At 42.7% G+C, this 17,742-nt stretch overlaps 1 protein-coding gene across 1 annotated transcript in view; it reads right to left on the reverse strand.

Annotated features, from left to right (window-relative positions):
- Window positions 1–1,759: 1,759 nt before the first annotated feature.
- The window catches only part of LOC115313699, a 29,163-nt gene continuing 13,180 nt past the window's right edge, over window positions 1,760–17,742 (reverse strand). Inside the window, exons 5-10 of the mRNA XM_040217108.1 lie at window positions 16,149–16,250; window positions 10,999–11,138; window positions 8,552–8,691; window positions 6,452–6,534; window positions 3,932–4,012; window positions 1,760–1,896 (exon numbers count right to left, since the gene is read on the reverse strand). Of these exons, the coding sequence (XP_040073042.1) occupies window positions 1,760–1,896; window positions 3,932–4,012; window positions 6,452–6,534; window positions 8,552–8,691; window positions 10,999–11,138; window positions 16,149–16,250 (683 nt within the window). The remainder of the gene's footprint in view (window positions 1,897–3,931; window positions 4,013–6,451; window positions 6,535–8,551; window positions 8,692–10,998; window positions 11,139–16,148; window positions 16,251–17,742) is intronic.

Raw genomic sequence — 17,742 nt, forward strand, 5'->3', positions numbered from 1 at the left:
AAAAAAAAAAAAAAGAAAACTTTTTTTTCTGTGGAAATGTGTTTTTTGTTTTGTTTTGTTTTTTTTTTAAGATAGTAATGGATGTGTAGTGCGCATGTCAGCGGAAGTGTTCTTAAAATAATTTTTACCGCTGCATGACCATATTTAAGTGATGCGTTCGTTTTAATGCTTTCATGAAGATTTTTATTGATAAAATGCGATTACAATAATTGTGCCTTCTAAATTTACCAATAAATGTGTTGCTGCACGTATCCAGTAATGTAAAAAGCTATATATGTGGAAGATATTTTGCAGGTTTTATAATAAATATCCTCCGTGATTGAAGAAGGAATGTGGCATCATTATTATCCATTGGGATTTTATTTGCATCTTCCCGATGAATGAATTTAGTGCACACAACTAAACGTGCTGTGCTGAACTGGATGAGCATCGCACTGCCCTGCGGTCGTATTGCTCATCTACAGCGTGAACCAGTGTTGCCACACCTCAAATGCGTCTCGCGCCTTGATTATTAACGCTACTTGTTGCATTTGGCAGAAACAGTTCTAGAACTTAAAGCTGCGCTAAAGACGCTTGTGAGATCGTCCGTTCTTGGTGAGAATTTATCCTAAGAGCTCCAAGCATCCTAGAAATTCAAGAATTATGCTTGTGCCACGCCGTTTGCGTTACGCCCCTTCCTGAGCAGAAAAATATGGAGTCCAGAATCCAGCGGAGGCGTCTCCGCTGCAGGCGCCTCCGCTTGCGATTGGCTGACTCGCGCCCGTCGTCACGCCGCCGGCGCGTCCGCTGAATTTTGTGCTCCAGATTTTTCCGCTCAGAAAGGGGCATGGCACGAACGTCGATCACAACTTTAGAGGGAAAATAGCTGTCGTACGAGCATAATATTTCGATTTCTGAGATGCTAGGACCCCGTAGAATGAGTTATCACAAGATCACACGATCTCAGAAACGTCTCTAGTGCACCTTTAAGATTTGTTAGGACTGCTTCATATTTGCCTTTTAGCCGGATTAAAAAAATGATGATCTGTGCAATCAGAGTCTATCCATACTCTCCAAGTTTACTTCTAAGCGAATATCTAAGAATCCGGGCTGGGCAAATCGGAGACTGTTTGCCCGGACTTTACCCGAATTGCCTTTAAGGCGGATTCCTCAAACTCCGGGGTGGGAAAGCCAAAGACTGTTTGTCCGGACGTTATCTGACTTGGCCTTTAGACGATTTCTCAAAATCCACTCTGGGCTAGCCGGAAACTTCTCGGTCCGCACTTACTCCGAGTTGCATTCCAGCCGGATTTGGCAAAGTCCAGCTTCTTGTCGGAAACTCCCTCTCCGGATTATTTCCAGGATGCATTCAAGCTTGATTTCATTTTCCGGGGTAATTTCAAGCTGCATTATTGGTACGCTAATCTTGGTATATATATGGATAGCAGATATTTCGTATGGCCCGCGTATGAAGATGCGATCTATATGCGTCCACAGAGTGATGTGTCCTCCAGCCATGTTTATTATGTTTATCTGTTTATTAAACCGCACACGCCACATGGCAGAGATAATACAGAGACTTTAAGCATCGTTGCATACGATGAGTTTATTTTTTACATATAAGCTTCTTGATTTTCAGAACGTTGCGGATTAACGTTACAAGACTAAAAACCACAACGAAACCTAGTTTTAGCCAAGATTTGTGCCAAAATCAGAAAAATCAATACGAATTAAATACGAGAGTGGTGTCTTCAGGTTGAGGTTTTCCGGTGTTTAGATCTTACGCAATAATTCCAGAGTAACAGCTTGTGTCCTTGTAAAAAGCCTTTGGGTACCCACAGTATGCGAGGAATACAAACCAGCATTCCTCTAAGTCAGTGGTGGAGTCTGTTTTGTTCTTAACAAAGAACTCACAAACTGAAAAGTCAGAAAAAAGAATAAATTTAAACATTACACTCTCATGTGACTCTCTGAAATTGGAAGGATGTTTTCGAAATGCCCAGCTTCCTCATTTTGTATACTAACTTCTTTGTTATGACGGTACCCCATTACATTGATATAAATATAAATAAAGATGATACCGAGGCTGCCACCATCGTACATAGGGGCTACTACATAGCTCAATCTAAAGGTTGCGCCCATTGGCGGAAATGGCCAACGAACCCACGAAAACGTGCGGTCTCGAGCTGCACTAAGTTTATAGTGCTCACCTATTTTAGATCAAACATAGCAAACGCCAGATAGCCGGATGTTGATAGCTGCTAATCTCGCAACCGGCCAGAGCACGGCTCGCGCATGTTCCTCTCGCCGCCAGATGACACGGGCGTGTAGCTAGAGATCCCGCTCTCCTGCAACTCCATGGCTCCCTCCCCCATCGTATTCACTTAAAGTACTCAAACCTATATCTTATCACAGTTCCATGTCCTATGCAGTAGTTTTATAGGTTACGTTAGTTGGTGTCAATGTATGCGACTGAATAATGAGTGAAGGATTAAGGCTGATTCATACTAAGTTTGATCGAGCGCTGGCACAGTGGCGCCACCCGTCAATTAGTCGTGAAGCACTCTTCATCTGTGCATAGACACTTATATCTTTTTTTCGCATTATTCCTTCAATATAACGAAGTAATTCTGAAAATGTTATAAGCGTCTATTTTTCCCAGTGAAACTAGGTTCTATGAAAGTGTCTAATACGCACATGAGGACTTGTAGGATAAAATAGAAACTAAAATAGGTCGTATATGAGCCAGATATAATTTATCCAAGGTTTGATATGTTTATTGGACAAATCATATTTTTTTATCACACTAGGGTTTCGATACATAGAGTATATTTTGCAAATTCATAAAAACAATCTGTTCATTTATTTATAGAGGGCAATTGTCTTTAATTCAAACCATTTTTTTTGTTGTTTTGTTTTTGTGGGAGGTAAGAGTTAGTCGAGTGCCGTCTTCATCATGTACGTATCAGGCTCGGTGAACATTAGGTGAGGGGATAATTGTCATGAATAATTTTAAAATTGTTTGGTTTAGAGGTGATGTTACAAATGCGGAATGACCGGTAATTTATATTAAAGGCCACATCAATTTTTAAAAAATATTGCAAAAATTTTGTAGTTATTTTTTTAAATTGTCAATTGTCCCGTTTTTATCCAGACTTAAAAAAACTGCTAGACAAAGATGGCCGCAAGCGGTGCCAACAATGACGCTTGCAAGAGTTACGTAGTCGATTCAGTGATGTCGTCACCATCTCGGCAGCGTGTCCTCGAAGGGCCTACGACACAAGTGATGGCGTGGCTAAAATTACTTGTCTATTTATGTGGGAAAGGTTTGCGACGCTCTTTGTGCCCGCCATTTTGAAATCATTCTTTTTAAAACATCGTGAAAATATTTAAACTAATTTCTAGGAAAACTAATACCTTCTTCAGCTTTTAATATTGGTCTGACCTCTAAAAGCAATTAACGTGAATAGTGCAACGTCATCGTGAACTCATAACACTAATAATTGAAAATTTAATTACCGGATTTTAGCTAATAAGCTAACTTACCATGCCGATTACCCCCTCATCGAATGGTCGCCGAGTCTGATAAATGCATGTTGAAGACGGCACTTGTCTAGCCTTCACCCCTCTTTGAAAAAGGAATATGTTCGAATTAGGGCCCAACAGCGTGTATACAGATTTCCAACGTTACTGAGGCTACCCAATAAATGACGCTAGTCTGTTTCCTCGTTGTAAGAGCTTACAATTAAGTACGCCGCACTCGATCACACTCAACCGTATATGTGTGAGTCAGCTCACACATATGTGGTTGAAAGGGAACGTGTAATTCTTCGCATAACCTTGCGGTATCGGCTCATGATACTGCAACATTAGACACGTTATACATAATTTACCGATTCCTGGAGACTTGGCCCGTCTAATCGTACCAAGATTATGTAATTAGATTACGTACAAGGAACACCCTTTTTGCTGCTCTCAACGTTCTTCAATACGTAGCAGTTCTTGAAATTGGACAGTAACACCCGCCACAGACCTAATGAAAAGAAATAAAAAATGCATACATGATTTGTTGAGCGTTGTAAAAATATCAGAACTTATATAACTTAGACATTAATAATTATGTTGCATGAATGTTTAGACCGTCGGAAGTTAGTCTGCCTCAACTGACGTCTTTTCTCTCGGCTGTAGGTGAGAAATTTAGTGAATGTAGTACGTTCGCCTATGGTCTTTAACGAGCATAACAAAATAGTGATACACGACCGCACGCTGGTACGATGCTCATTCAGATTGAAACCGGCACGGGTCGAAACATATCTAACCTTCACTCTATGTGCTATACCGAGCTGCGGTGAGCCGACAAACTGGTCAAGTAATCCTCCTACATAAGACTCACGTATATAAGTTCAATAATAATGGCATTATATGTTATCATCGGCTTATTTCACTCATTCATATAACTTTTTGTTTACTAGGTGGGTTATGGTAAATCTTATCCCCACCTACCATAAGCGGAGCGTTGGAATGCCACATTAAGTTTACTGAAAACACTTAAAATCCTATTAGCGGTTTGAGGGAACTGTTTGTCGTCTACTCGACAAAATATACGGCTCGTGGCGTTAGCTGCTCTCTCAGGTCTCACCTCACTATAAGCGCAGTGTAAGCCCTTTTTGACAGTGTTAGTGAAAACTCTGTTGCGACAATGGGCCGTTTATGATGCTTTGTGGCAAGCAAGGAGGCTGTCATAAAAAAAATGAAAGCCGTTTACAACTCCCTGTAACGCCGAATTAGAGTGCAGCTCTTGAGGAGGAGGGGGGAAGGGTACTGAGGTTCACGTGTTATCGGGGGGAGGGGTGGTCACGTGACCTTGGAGGGGTCACGTGACCCTGGGGGTGTCACGTGACCACGGGGGTCACCTGACCTGAAGAGAAATTTTTCCGCTAGATTTAGCGGGGAAATTTTTCCGCTAGATTTAGCGGGGAAATTTTTTCACTAGACTTAGCGGGGAAATTTTTTTGCTAGATTTAGCGGGGAAATGTTTCCGCTAGATTTAGCGGGGAAATTTTTCCGCTGGATTTAGCGGGGAAATTTTTCCGCTAGATTTAGCGGGGAAATTATTCCGCTAGATTTAGCGGGGAAATTTTTCCGCTAGATTTAGCGGGGAAATTATCCCGCTAGATTTAGCGGGAAAATTTTTCCGCTAGATTTAGCGGGGAAATTTTTCCGCTAGATTTAGCGGGGAAATTTTTCCGCTAGATTTAGCGAGGAAATTTTTCCGCTAGATTTAGCGGGGAAATTTACCCATAATGCACCGCGCGGTTACGCCGACGGCGACGGCGACGCCGACGCCGCTCAAGCCGGAAACGGGCGCCTAAGAGCTGCGCTCTAAAAAATGAAAGCCGTTTACAACTCCCTGTAACACCGAATTGGAGCGCAGCTCTTGAGGAGGAGGAGGGAAGGGTACTGAGGGTTACTTGTTCTCGGGCGGGGGTGGGGGGTCATCTGACCTTGGGGGGTCACGCGACCCCCAGAAAAATTTTTCCGCTAGATTTAGCGGGGAATTTTTTCCGCTAGATTTAGCGGAGAAATTTTTCCGCTAGGCTTAACGGGGAAATTTTTCCGCTAGACAGCGGGGAATTTTTCCGCTAGATTTAGTGGGTTAATTTTTCCGCTAGATTTAGCGGGGCATTTTTCCCGCTAGATTTAGCGGAGAAATTTTTCCGCTAAATTTAGCGGAGAAATTTTTCCGCAAGATTTAGCGGGGAATATTTTCTGCTAGATTTAGCGGAGAAATTTTTCCGCTAGATTTAGCGGGGAGATTTTTCCGCTACATTTAGCGGGAAAATTTTTCTGCTAGATTTAGCGGGGAATTTTTTCCGCTAAATCTAGCGGGGAAAATTTTTACGCTAGATTTAGCGGAGAAATTTTTTCGCTAAATCTAGCGGGGAAATTTTTCCGCTAGATTTAGCGGGGAAATTTACCCATAATGCACCGCGCGGTTACGCCGACGGCGACGGCGACGGCGACGCCGACGGCGACGCCGACGCCGCTCAAGCCGGGAACGGGCCCCTAAGAGCTGCGCTCTAAAATGTTTAGCGTTGCTGTAATGCTAATGACCAAAGAAAAGGTGTTTCTCGCTTTCTGTCAGTTAAAGTTACTGTTGAGTGCGACAGATAGTACTTAGATGTATAAAGAATTTAATTACGAGGCACTGATAGTATTCTAGCTCTAAAAGCCGACCTGCTCGCAGCTTTAATTGTTATCGGTGACTCGCCATGCGCAGATTTATTTCCCTAAAGAGCAGTGATTGGGCGTTGTAAGGCTGCGCTGTAAATTAGGCGCGCGGGATTTGGTCGTAAAATGCTTGTATTGTCTGTGAGACTTTACTGCAGTCTAACAATGACAGTAAGTTTAATACAAAACAGAGTAGTACACTTCAGAGCATCTACACGACAAATTATGCAAAGAAGGCTACCGTGGTAATCCCAAAGTGTGATTTGTGTTGGAGAAATTGCATTCGTGTCAGAACGAAAGTGGCGTACTCCCTCTGTGGTTTTCCTAGAAGAGAAAAACAAACACAATACATATATAGTGAATGTGACAATGAAACAAAATTGAGGCAGTGAAATGTGTTCTTAAAAGTTACTTTTGTGTTTCAATAAATTGTAGTTCGACATGACGTTCCTCAATGTGAGAGGCATAATTTTATGTAAGCGCAGTTTTGTTGTCAGTCAATTAGTACTGTGCTAAAATTACAGGCATCTGAGTAAAATATAAAGTTCATGCGTAAATAGTTCGTGTTGCCACGCGCGTCACCGACCAAGCGCGTGCGTGGCCGAATGGTTACCGTGCTTGGCTATCGCACGGAGGCTCCAGGTTTGGTTACAGGGAGCCGACTCCTCTTTTATTTATTTCTGAACTTGACGCTCTCGTAGGTTCGAGAACGCTGTCACCTGATCGAGTTACAAATTTTCCACGCACCGAACCTTCTCCGCGGAATGTTCCAGACACCCACGCGGATACATAAGTTGCTCCGCGTGGCAGTCCGGAGTCAGTCTCGCTCTTGCGCTCGATCGTGCTAACCCGTCGACCTTCGACGCCTGCGACACGCAGGTTCACCCTTATTAAACGTTCAGTTTTCAACTGCACTAACCGTCTTTCTGCCTCTCATTCATGCCAATATTTATTCAATATTATTACCATAATCAACGCTGTAATGCTCTGGTCTCACTAGAGCGACGAAGAGTAACCACCGACACCAACAAGCATTAATTAAGCACGTGCTGGAGGCTTGTCATATCAGTGAAATACCTTTCTACAGGTACCATAAAGAAATTGTAGCTTTATTTTGATATGGAAACCTTTAAAATAGGGGATGATATGAATTCTATAAGCTACCGATTAATCAACTAATGCACTCACTGCAGTCTAAATTTTTAACTGATTAATTGGTCAAAGGTGCTTCTTTTATTTGGTTGTCGCGGACCTTTCCCTTGTCCGTTGTGCCCTTCATCAAAAATACCATCCCAGAAGGGTGTATGCCTCACTGCGAACATGCAGTCAAACAGTATGAGTAAACTCGTCTACAAATTATGGTATACTGACTTTATAGTTTCATACTAGAGAAAATGCATTATTATGGCGTTGAGTTCCGGCTTTCACGTTACAACTGCTTATCTATGTGCAGGACAAGGGATCAGTAAACTGCGTGAGCTGCTTTACTTACATTTATCTTAAGTGAAATAAATAAATCGATCTAGGTAACCTTTCTTTTGAGAACGTCCTATAAAATTTAAATCACTAAACTTATACCAAATTTAATCAAATAAATATCTTTGACGGTAAATGCGAATATTGAATTGCGAAGGCTCCAAGAATCTCAAAAGTTCGACCAAATTGCATATAATTATTTACATTTTTATAATGATAATCTTGGCGCAGTCTAACAATTTTTATATTTTAACCAATTGAATAATTAAGCAAAGTTAACAAAAATATCGAGTGATTATTCTTACTAGGTGCGCTAGTAATTTCAGATGTTTAATTATGTTTGCACTAGCAGGGCACCTAAACATGCAAGGATCCAAGCCCACACTTTTTAATTATCGCGTTCGTATTATGCTCTAAATCACGTAGGAATTTAAAAACAAAATGTCTGGGGGTCAAATTAATGTTTTTGCTTTTACTTCAGTGGCGTGCTCTATTTCAGAAGTAAGCTGTCATAAGTCACACCTTGATATTTAAAAATAAAAGAATCCATCATACGGATTTTTCATGCCCACTTAGATGACGAAAATTTATTGATTTAAAGGAAAACTTAATCGTGCGGTTCCGGCTAGTGCAACTAACCATGGTACTCGCAGAGTCTTGACCGTGAATTCCTCGGCGTCTTGCTCTAGTTTTTATTTGCACTGTGATGGATTTTTTAAGAGTATTTACTATCCTCTATCAAAATATTCATGAAGTGAATCTTGATAGCATATTGTCATGCCTCGTCAGGAAAGTAGAATATCATTTAACAGGGTTCAAAGGTCTTAAGCGGTACCTAATTATAAAGCAAACTACTCATACTTACTTTTGCCCAGAGCTTATCATTTGGAGCTCCACTTCTGCCATATTAGGCATTATCTTGTAAGTTTGTAGTCCACATAGTCTGTTCACTTTGTTAACGGATGTTGAGGCGTATACGTTTGCCTCTGGAATCTGGTACAAAACCTGAAATATCGAATAACCTATTCGTCCACAAACGTAAATGTCCTCTTCAAAATTTTATTGAATCTCTATTGATTGGATTCGGAATATTTAAATTTGCAACCCAAAACACTCACTATTCTTAAAAGAAGTAGAAAGGTTCACCTAACACCAATTTGAGATTTGTGTATTGCGTAATATATCCCCGATGTGACCGGATGTAGGTTGTACCTTGGGAATATATTTTGATTTTATTTATTGGATTTCATTACACTGCCGCGTGCGTGGCGAAGTTTACAACGCACATAGCTGCCACCCGGATGAAGGGTGTTCGAACGCCCCTTGGCGCCAGATCTATATTTTCTAATTCTGCACTCGCCTGTAAAGTCACAGCCCATTCTGGACTGTCACGTAACGCGGTACAGCAATGATGAGACGCTACTTCGGGTCAGCCCCCTTCCTTCGCTAACGCAGGATGCACGCTGCAGTTTTGGTTTTAGGTAAAGGTATAAAAGTTCGCCTTATTGAATGTTTATTTTCGGTCGCACATGCGTCTACCTTTTTATTTTTTATCCGTGACAATACCACCAAGGACAATTTAAGATAATAAATGAAGTGCAAACCTGGATGCATTATAAATTGAGTTGGGCGATTTCATTCCAACTTGTGCAGGAGAAAAGGTAACATCTCAAAAGCATACCAAATATATATATATATATATATATATATATATATATATATATATATATATATATATATGCGGAATAAATATTTATTAGGGCAAAAACTAAAATTTGTTTTTGCGCTATATTTTTTTAACTGACTTTTAAATGATTAAAGCCGGGTTTGAGATTTGGGCGGTCGTCACAGGTGCCTCGTTTGGCACCTTAACCCGGATAATATATCGTCCGCGCCAGAATAAGGTTTACGTGCTTTTTTTAACTTAGTAAAAGCGTCAAATGTTTCTAGAAATATCATTTTGTTTTTATTTATTTTTGAAAACAAAACTAACAATCTGGGTTTTCCGGTGATAACGTGCCTGCCTAAAATTACCATAAAGATTTTTTTTCGTATAATTTAGATAGATGACGTTTTCTTTTAAACTGTACTTGTGCCGGTATCAAGGTCTCGGTGTTAAGTGGTCATTCGGTTGTTGTGTCCACGAAGAGTGTACCCTTCAAAGGGTCGGTGACATCAGCATCAGGGGTATATAAGGAGAGAGAAAATAAACGACTTTAGCTGCGTTTGTGTCGGTGTACTATTGTCGTCTTATATTATATCTGATTTTATAAAATGTTTAGACAATTCAAAAACAACATCATACAAAAATATATTTTAACCAAAGAATGTAAATAAAACAACTTTAAAAAATTAAGGAATATAAAATAGGTACGGTTTCCTTTTTTATTCAGACTTTTTTTTCGAAAACAGAACGTTAAATGTGTATTCTTAAGCTTTATTTTCATGTGTATTTTGGGCTATCTAATTAACATTCACGAAATATCGTCCAAACTTGGTAAATTATCATCAGAAACTAGGTTTTCGATGCTTTAGGGAAAAAGACGTTTTAGAAATTGGACAAAAAATAGAAACTCTAACCAAATGTTCAACAAACCGTAACCCGACGTTCCGGAACCAGTTCGGTCCCTTGTTCACGGGTGAGTGACAAAAAGAACACGCGTCGCATAGATGAACACGCCGAAGTATGGGGCTTCGCTGACGTCACGCAGTCCCAAGACGTAGCTGCTGGGCAGAGAACACGAAGAGCTAAGTCTCGGGACTGCGTGACCACAGCAAAGCCCATATATTCGTGTTAGCATTTAAGCGACGTGTGTCCTTTCCGTCACTCACCCATGAAGAAGGAACCGAACTGGTCTCGAAACGTTGGGTTACCCTTTATTCAACTTTTGGTTAGAGTCCCTATTTTACGTCTAATATCTGTTCCTAACCAGGCAAAGAGCTGCCGAACATTTACCTTCAAACCATTTAAGGAACATAGAGCAATTTTACTGTAGTTCTAAAAACCATGTAAATGATTTCTTCGTTGGACGGAAGGTGCGCAACCATCGCAAAGCTCGTAAAAAAAGACTTGACAATCGCCGAAATTTCAAAACCTGCCGTGGTTCTCCGGAGGCAAAAAACTCGAGAAATAAAAAAATACCACAAGCACGGCTTTCTTTTTCGTCCTAGTGAAACATTTCTTCAGCATATATATTATTTTCTTTTTCAAACGTACTTCAGAGGTCACTCCTTTGTCCAGTAGGATTTGGAATGAAATCGCCGCCTATCAATTGATCCACTTGAAATGGTTTCAGAAAAAAATATGGTTACCTCCGGGATTATCTGAAATTCGTTCATGAAAACGGTGTCCTCTTTTAGAGGATCCGTGTGTTCAATCAACAACCGAAGCTGATGCACTTCCATTATGAAATAATAATCACTTGAAGATTTGGCGGGGTCCGGCCATACATCTAGTTAAAGAAACAACAGAAATGCGTTTAATTTTTCCACTCTAAATTATCTCAGGATAACGTGCAGTTTATAGGTTTGCGAAGAACCTGAGCCAAGTCAGTTACACCGGTCGCAAACTTAGTTCTTTTACCACATGTAGTTTCAAGTTGTGGTATTTTCTGAGGCTCGGATAGTCCTCAAAGATAATTTCTATGCCAATTTCTGTTCTACCACGCATTTTATCACTTTGATATTTGTTCACCATGTAATATTTCGGCCCTTTCTTGTATACTGTCACTGCATAACAGTGTCAAAACTCCAGATCTCAACGTCTGTCTAACGGCCGGTGTTGCGCCGTGTATTAAAATATTCGCTACTTTCTAAATTTACCTCTTTTTTTTTTTGTAGCGTCAGCTATACTGGCCGAGGTTGAGCAGTTTCGCGTGGCTCCTGGAGAGCCATGCTGCGCATGCGCGAGGAGCAGTGACGTCACACGGCGCACAGCTTGCGCGCCGGAGCCGCCGCCGCGCGCGCCTCGCCGGTCTGCGCATTCCAGAGGAGTGATGTCATAGCCGCGGCAGACGCACTGGCGCCGCCGCCTGCCAGCTGTGCGCCTTCGTTGCGCAGTAGCCAAGTCTGACGCTGCACCGGAGCCGCTTGATAGAGCCTCTCATTTTTTACTAAAGTGTGTGTTGAGTGATTACACACATTTACTTTTTACATTAAGTGTTCTCTTATAGTTACACCAATCTCTTTAAGTTATTAGTACTAACACTGCTATTATAAGTAATATTATTTTAATAATAATATGTAATATTATTATTATTGTCATTATTCCCCGCGGAGATGTCGCCCAGCATAGACTCATGCACAGTCTGCTTCCGTGTATTCTACCGAAGACCAAAGTTCCTGCCATGTTCCGCGTGCAAATTTTGTCCACACACGAAGTGCGTATGTTGGCCGGGCAAGGTCAACTCATTTCTTCAGTCTGGGGCAGGCACGTAGCCAGGATTTTGATTTGGGGAGGGGGGGGAAGGGGGGGGGGGGGGGCTACCCATGGACAAAATGCTGTATGAGGCGGAGGGGGGAGAGGAGGGTCCCAGCAAAATGGAAGATTTCAGGGGGGGCCCGGACACCATGCCCCCCCCCCCCTGGCTACGTGCCTGGTCTTGGGTGAGCTCCTTTCTCAGTGAGAGTAGTGCGAACACCGGCAGTACTGCAAGGCCTAGGAGCAATGCCGTCGTCCGCAACCACGCCAGCAACGCTGCGGACTTTCCCCGCACCTTTGTGGCCTTCTCTCCGGCTCGACAACTTCCCGATAAGAAACCCGCCTTCATTCCCGTTGACCTTGGCGCCAGCGTGGAGTCCCTGCGGAGCCTGATGCTCGAAGCTATGGAGGACACTTCGTTTCTGACTGGAAAGGTCACAGCCCTCAGAGATGAAAACGCACGCCTCCGTCACAAGCAAAAGCGCGACTCCTAGCTTCAGGCGGATGCCATGGCCATACTGCGGTCTGAGGTCCGGGGTCTGCTTTGCGCGCTCGGTAAGCGACAACAGTCGGACGCGCCCAATCACCGACGGCAGCCTGTGGATAGGGTTACGGGAGGGCTTTTGGGAAAAGGCACTAATGTTGTCGCTCTACACACCTCTTGCCCCCAACCTTGTCCTACGAAGGTTCTTGCAGCGCCTCTTCCTTCAAATTGCCAGAATAATGCTTTGCCGAAAGACGACGTGCCTCCCAGTGGCATGTATTCTGCACGACCAAGAGCTCGAACGAAAGCGCTTACCGGGGCGTCGGAAACCTGCAAGCTGAATGTTGCCCCTCCATCAACCCGACGAAGACCCCTGTTCGTCAACAAGCTGAACCCGGACACCAGCTGCGCAGACATCAGTTCTAATCTCTCTTCCGTCGCAGTTCAGAAAGAGGAGACCTGGAAACTTAAGACGCGCAACGGCTCTTACGCTTCCTTCCATGTGTCCGTGGCTGCCGTAGACTTTGACAAGCTTTCTGATCCTACCATGTGGCCCAAATTTTGCCTCTTTAAAGCTCTCATAGGCGCTCTTTGCAAAGACCTGCTCTACGCATCCGAAGCAGCCGCCGCCGCCCCCTCGGCCGTTGGAGATACCAAAGATGAGTCAGAAGAAAAATCGCGCCCAAAGAGTCACATTTATTTATTCTATCAAAACGATCGTGGCCTGCCTACAAAAGCTAATTGCTTTTTCTCTATTGTTACCTTGTCGAATTACTCTATATTTGGTTAACTGAAATATGGTTATGTTCTAGCATCGGCTCCTCCGATCACTTCCTTCCTTGTTTTGAGGTGCACCGCCGCGATCGAGGTTGTACCCCGCGGGGCAGGACGGGAGGCGGAGTGCTGGTCGCAGTCGACATCCACTACAGCTCAAGGAGACGCGAAGGCTTGGAGAAATTCCCTGAGTGTATGGGTCGATATTGAGTCTACAAAGAGAGTACGCAATTGATCGGTTTATTTTACCTCCTTCTCCAGGCACCGCCAGATGAATTTCAAAGTTGTCTTGTTAGCACAGAAAATACAGTGAATGGCTTCTATGAATGCGAGATGTTAATCTTAGGGAACTTTAATGCACGCAAAATGAACTGGCAGGAACTTGATGTTTTTACGGACAACTATTACTGCAGGCCAGAAAGGCACCCAGCTCTCAAAATATTTCTTCTTCCTCAAATCTCACACAACACAATGGTGTTCTGAATCAACAATTTAATGGTCTAGATTTATGTTTCTCTAATTTGGACAGTGTACGTGAAGCACGGGCTGAACTCCCTTTAGTTCCCAGGATACATATCATCCAGCACTTGATGTACCTATTTCTCTTGAAAATTCCTCTGTTCGTACACATTCTGGTGGTTCCCCGCCGCACACCTCATATAATGTTTCGGGTAGGGGACTGTGTCGGGATGTATCATCACTTCTTAAGCTTTGGTCGAGTATCGATCTTGGAATCCCCTGATGTAAAAAACCAGGTCATGCTCTTCACGCGAATTATTCGGGAAGCCATGGACACCTTTTTTTTTTCCTTGATGGCAGCTACTAAATATCGCTTTCCTTGCTGGTTTTCCAGAGAGCTAAATACGCTACTGAAAAGATATAGGGCTTCTTTCACGGGAAGTTCAAGGGAAGTGGACTCTCTAAGAGGAAGGTAAAATTCAAGAATTGCAGAAACTCATAGTAAAATAGTCCTAAATCGTGACCGCCAATCACATCGTTACTCAATGGAATCAGATTTTGTCAATAATTTAAAGAATTTTTGGAGGCACATCAAATCAGTTCTGGGAGGCATATCCAGTCAGACATTCTCCTAGGTAATCGTGAAAGCGATTCGAAGTCCGTGAAAGAGTTATTTGCTGATCATTTTGGGTCAGTCTACAAAGATAGTACTCAGTGCTTCTCATCTGCGCTGCCTCAATTAGAGGGGTTTGGTGATTGTAATGTTGCATTAACGTCGATGAGGGATGCGAACAGTCCTGTATTAGGAAAATTAGATAAATATTATCAGTAGGGCCCGACGGAATTTCCTTCGCGATCCTCATAACTTATCACGACATATTCACGTCGGTACTGTGCTGAGTATTTAACATCACTTCAAAGTTGGAACCTGTCGTGAAATGTGGAAAGTCGCTACTGTTGTTCCGGTCCAAATTACACATTCGCAACGAAAATCGTCGTTGCGAATGTGTATTTAGGCGAGAGCAAGACCCAACATTCGCAACGACATTCGTCGTTGCGAATGTTGGGTCTCTCTCTCGCCTAACCAGGGAGTAAAAAAAACGACTGCTTTTATCACGTTACACGGTTAGTTATCCAGGGCACAGTTAGATTATGCCAGCAGCTGTTTAGAATAAAATCTCTAAAAGTCACTCCTTGAAAATCGAACGAGTTCAAAAGAAAAAAGTTTGTTTCTATCTTTGAACATCGCTACTTAATGAGGCTCTTTGTTGTTGCTCCAAAGACATAATATTTTGCTTAATACTAATGCGAAAAAAATCTGTGACATCGTAAGTATGTTTATATAAATATTTTAACCTATCATTTAGATTCTTATAATATCGTTTTGTTGATCCTTTCGGTACTTCCATAACCATAGCCGAAAACGATATGATACATGAGGAGGTATCAGAATGATCTAATAAAACTCCCCATAAACACTGACAAGGTGAGAACGGCAGGGCGACTTCTTTCACACGGTCTGCTGCACGCACTCTCTGACTTCCTCCGTGCTCTGTCTGGACATGTACACTTAAGGCTCACGAGACACCGAAGCATATCCGAAGGTAACAAGCTCACGTTGGAGGCGTACCAATTGAAACCACTCCATGGTGTTTTCATATTTCTAGTGAGTATAGAAAACAACTCGAAGCACGACACCGGCAGCATACTCGGTCATTTTGCCAAACGCGTTTCAATACGGTAACTTTATTGGGTATGCCGTGCCTAGGGCAGTTTGGTCCTTAGTCTTCCAGTTCTTGGGGTGGGGAGGGGGATCTTAGTTTAGGTGGTGCCTGTATGTCGCACCAAATTGTCTCTTTGTAACGCCGCGTTCCATCAGCACCGCCCGGATACAAAGTTTTTGCTCTAAATTTTCGGGTTCACCAAAAGAAGGGAAGCGCGCTTTCCTGTCCTTTTCACTCCTCCTCGTTCCGCGAGCTCTTTTTGCACCACCTGCTCCTGCTCTTCTCCTTTGTGCCTTTTTTCCCCTCTCCACTCCGCGCGCTTTCTTGCATCACCTACTTCCCGTTCCTGCGCTCTGGTTTCACAGCGCAGTCACCAGCGGACTCGGTTTCCACGCCGGTGACCGGGATGCGTTCCCTAGCGTCGGCTTTTTTTCTTTTTTTTTTATAGGAATTAGCGATCACAAACTGACAGCCCTGCACGTTACACACTTCGCTCTTACGCGGCTCTTGAGGTTGCTTGGCCCTACAAAGCTTCCGCTTTAAAAGGTGTGTTGCATGTGAAAGTAGTTTATTTTATTATTTGAAAGCGACGTCTACGTACCTCGTGTGGGCCGTCCATACCCGCAGTAGATCCGGTAAATTGAGTGGCATTGCGTATTATACATATTGTTGGAATTTTTACTTGCAACGAAAAGTTCGCAATCTGAAATCGCATATTTTGTACGTCTTAGGAACTTTAATTTGTGAAAAAATCAAATGCAGGACCGCGAAAATTGGTAAACTGAGGAGCAAACAAGTGGACGAACGCCGGTGGCTACTTGTCTATTTCCAAACTTTGTGCATGTTTTGTAAGTAGACACCCGCTCGGACGAAAGCGCAGTGTGATCCTGCTTGCTATCTATCTAACATAACAAATATTATTTCTTTATAGTCCGAGGTACCCCTGCAGGAACAAAAAACATCGATCAAAAACGAGTGCTGCGTCAGCGTTCCGAGAGGACTCGGATCCAATGTCCTAGAAATGGCTACCGCCAAGGAGAGGAATCGAAAGACGGGTACGAAAGCCTTTACATAAAGTTTCTGGGGGAGAATTAGGGGACTAACAGTCTGAGCATAAGGTCTCTGTGTTTGCCAAGTATAATGCTGAGTATTCTTTGGAGTCACGCTTAAAGGATATACGAGTAACCTAATAACTGTGTTCTATAATCTGCACAGTTGCTAATCTCTTGCTTGAAGCGCTGTTCAATCGGGATTGTTGTGGAATGCAGCAGCGGTAGATTTAGCCTTTGGGAGCATTTGGAACCTGTCGCTAATTGGTGGTATTATTAAGTGGCACATAAGACGACAATCAAATAAAGGAAAAAGGTTTAAGGCGTTTCTTGATCTATGTCGGCTACAGTCTTTTGAGGTGGCTTCACTTATTTCTGTGAGATTTGTGTTTTTTGGATTCTCTTGCACACGCCACGTTCACAATAAAAGGCAACGTACCACGCCGCAGTTGTTCAAGTGACTATTTGCTTTAAGACGTTCCACGCCTTTTTTGGGAACGGATCTGTATATGTTGAAAGTGTTCGAGCGTGCCAAGAGACGACACGACAGTCAAGAAATATCGTTACAAAAACGGTGCCTTTGGAAAACCATTGACTCGTCGTTTGTTTTCGCAGTCCAGTCCAGATACAAGGATAATCGGTTATAACGTTCAATTGTAAGTGGATTGAGCTGTACGTGGATTGAGCTGTATTGCAATCATTTCTGCATGACATTACAATGTTTAAAATGAAAAAAAAATTACGACTTTCTTATATAACTTAAAAAGAAAGGCGTAGGCAACGGTTAAATCCAGCTGTCTCATTTAAAAAAAAAAAACGTGCATATTTAAAATAAGCCTGTTCTACGGCCACTGCCACTGCGGAGCGTGCAACAGCAGGATGAAGCTGTCGGCTCTCCCAGACGTGTTAGCAAGTGTCTCGTCCACACTAAGAGGCGGAAGTGTCATTGAAGAGGGAGGACTGAGCAGTGTTGTTCAGAATCGCCATTACTTTTATGAACTGTCCTGTAAGTCAACGAGACGTGAGCACCACTTCGCTCTAGGGTGATAGTTTTAATAGCAAATTCAGCCGTTTCATATGCTCGACGTTAAAATTTGATTATTGATTGCAAAGTAGAAATCTTGTATTTACTTGTTTTTGGTGTAC

The sequence above is a fragment of the Ixodes scapularis genome, unplaced genomic scaffold (genome assembly GCF_016920785.2).
Source record: "Ixodes scapularis isolate PalLabHiFi unplaced genomic scaffold, ASM1692078v2 PGA_scaffold0__279_contigs__length_252992795, whole genome shotgun sequence".
Taxonomy (NCBI): domain Eukaryota; kingdom Metazoa; phylum Arthropoda; class Arachnida; order Ixodida; family Ixodidae; genus Ixodes; species Ixodes scapularis.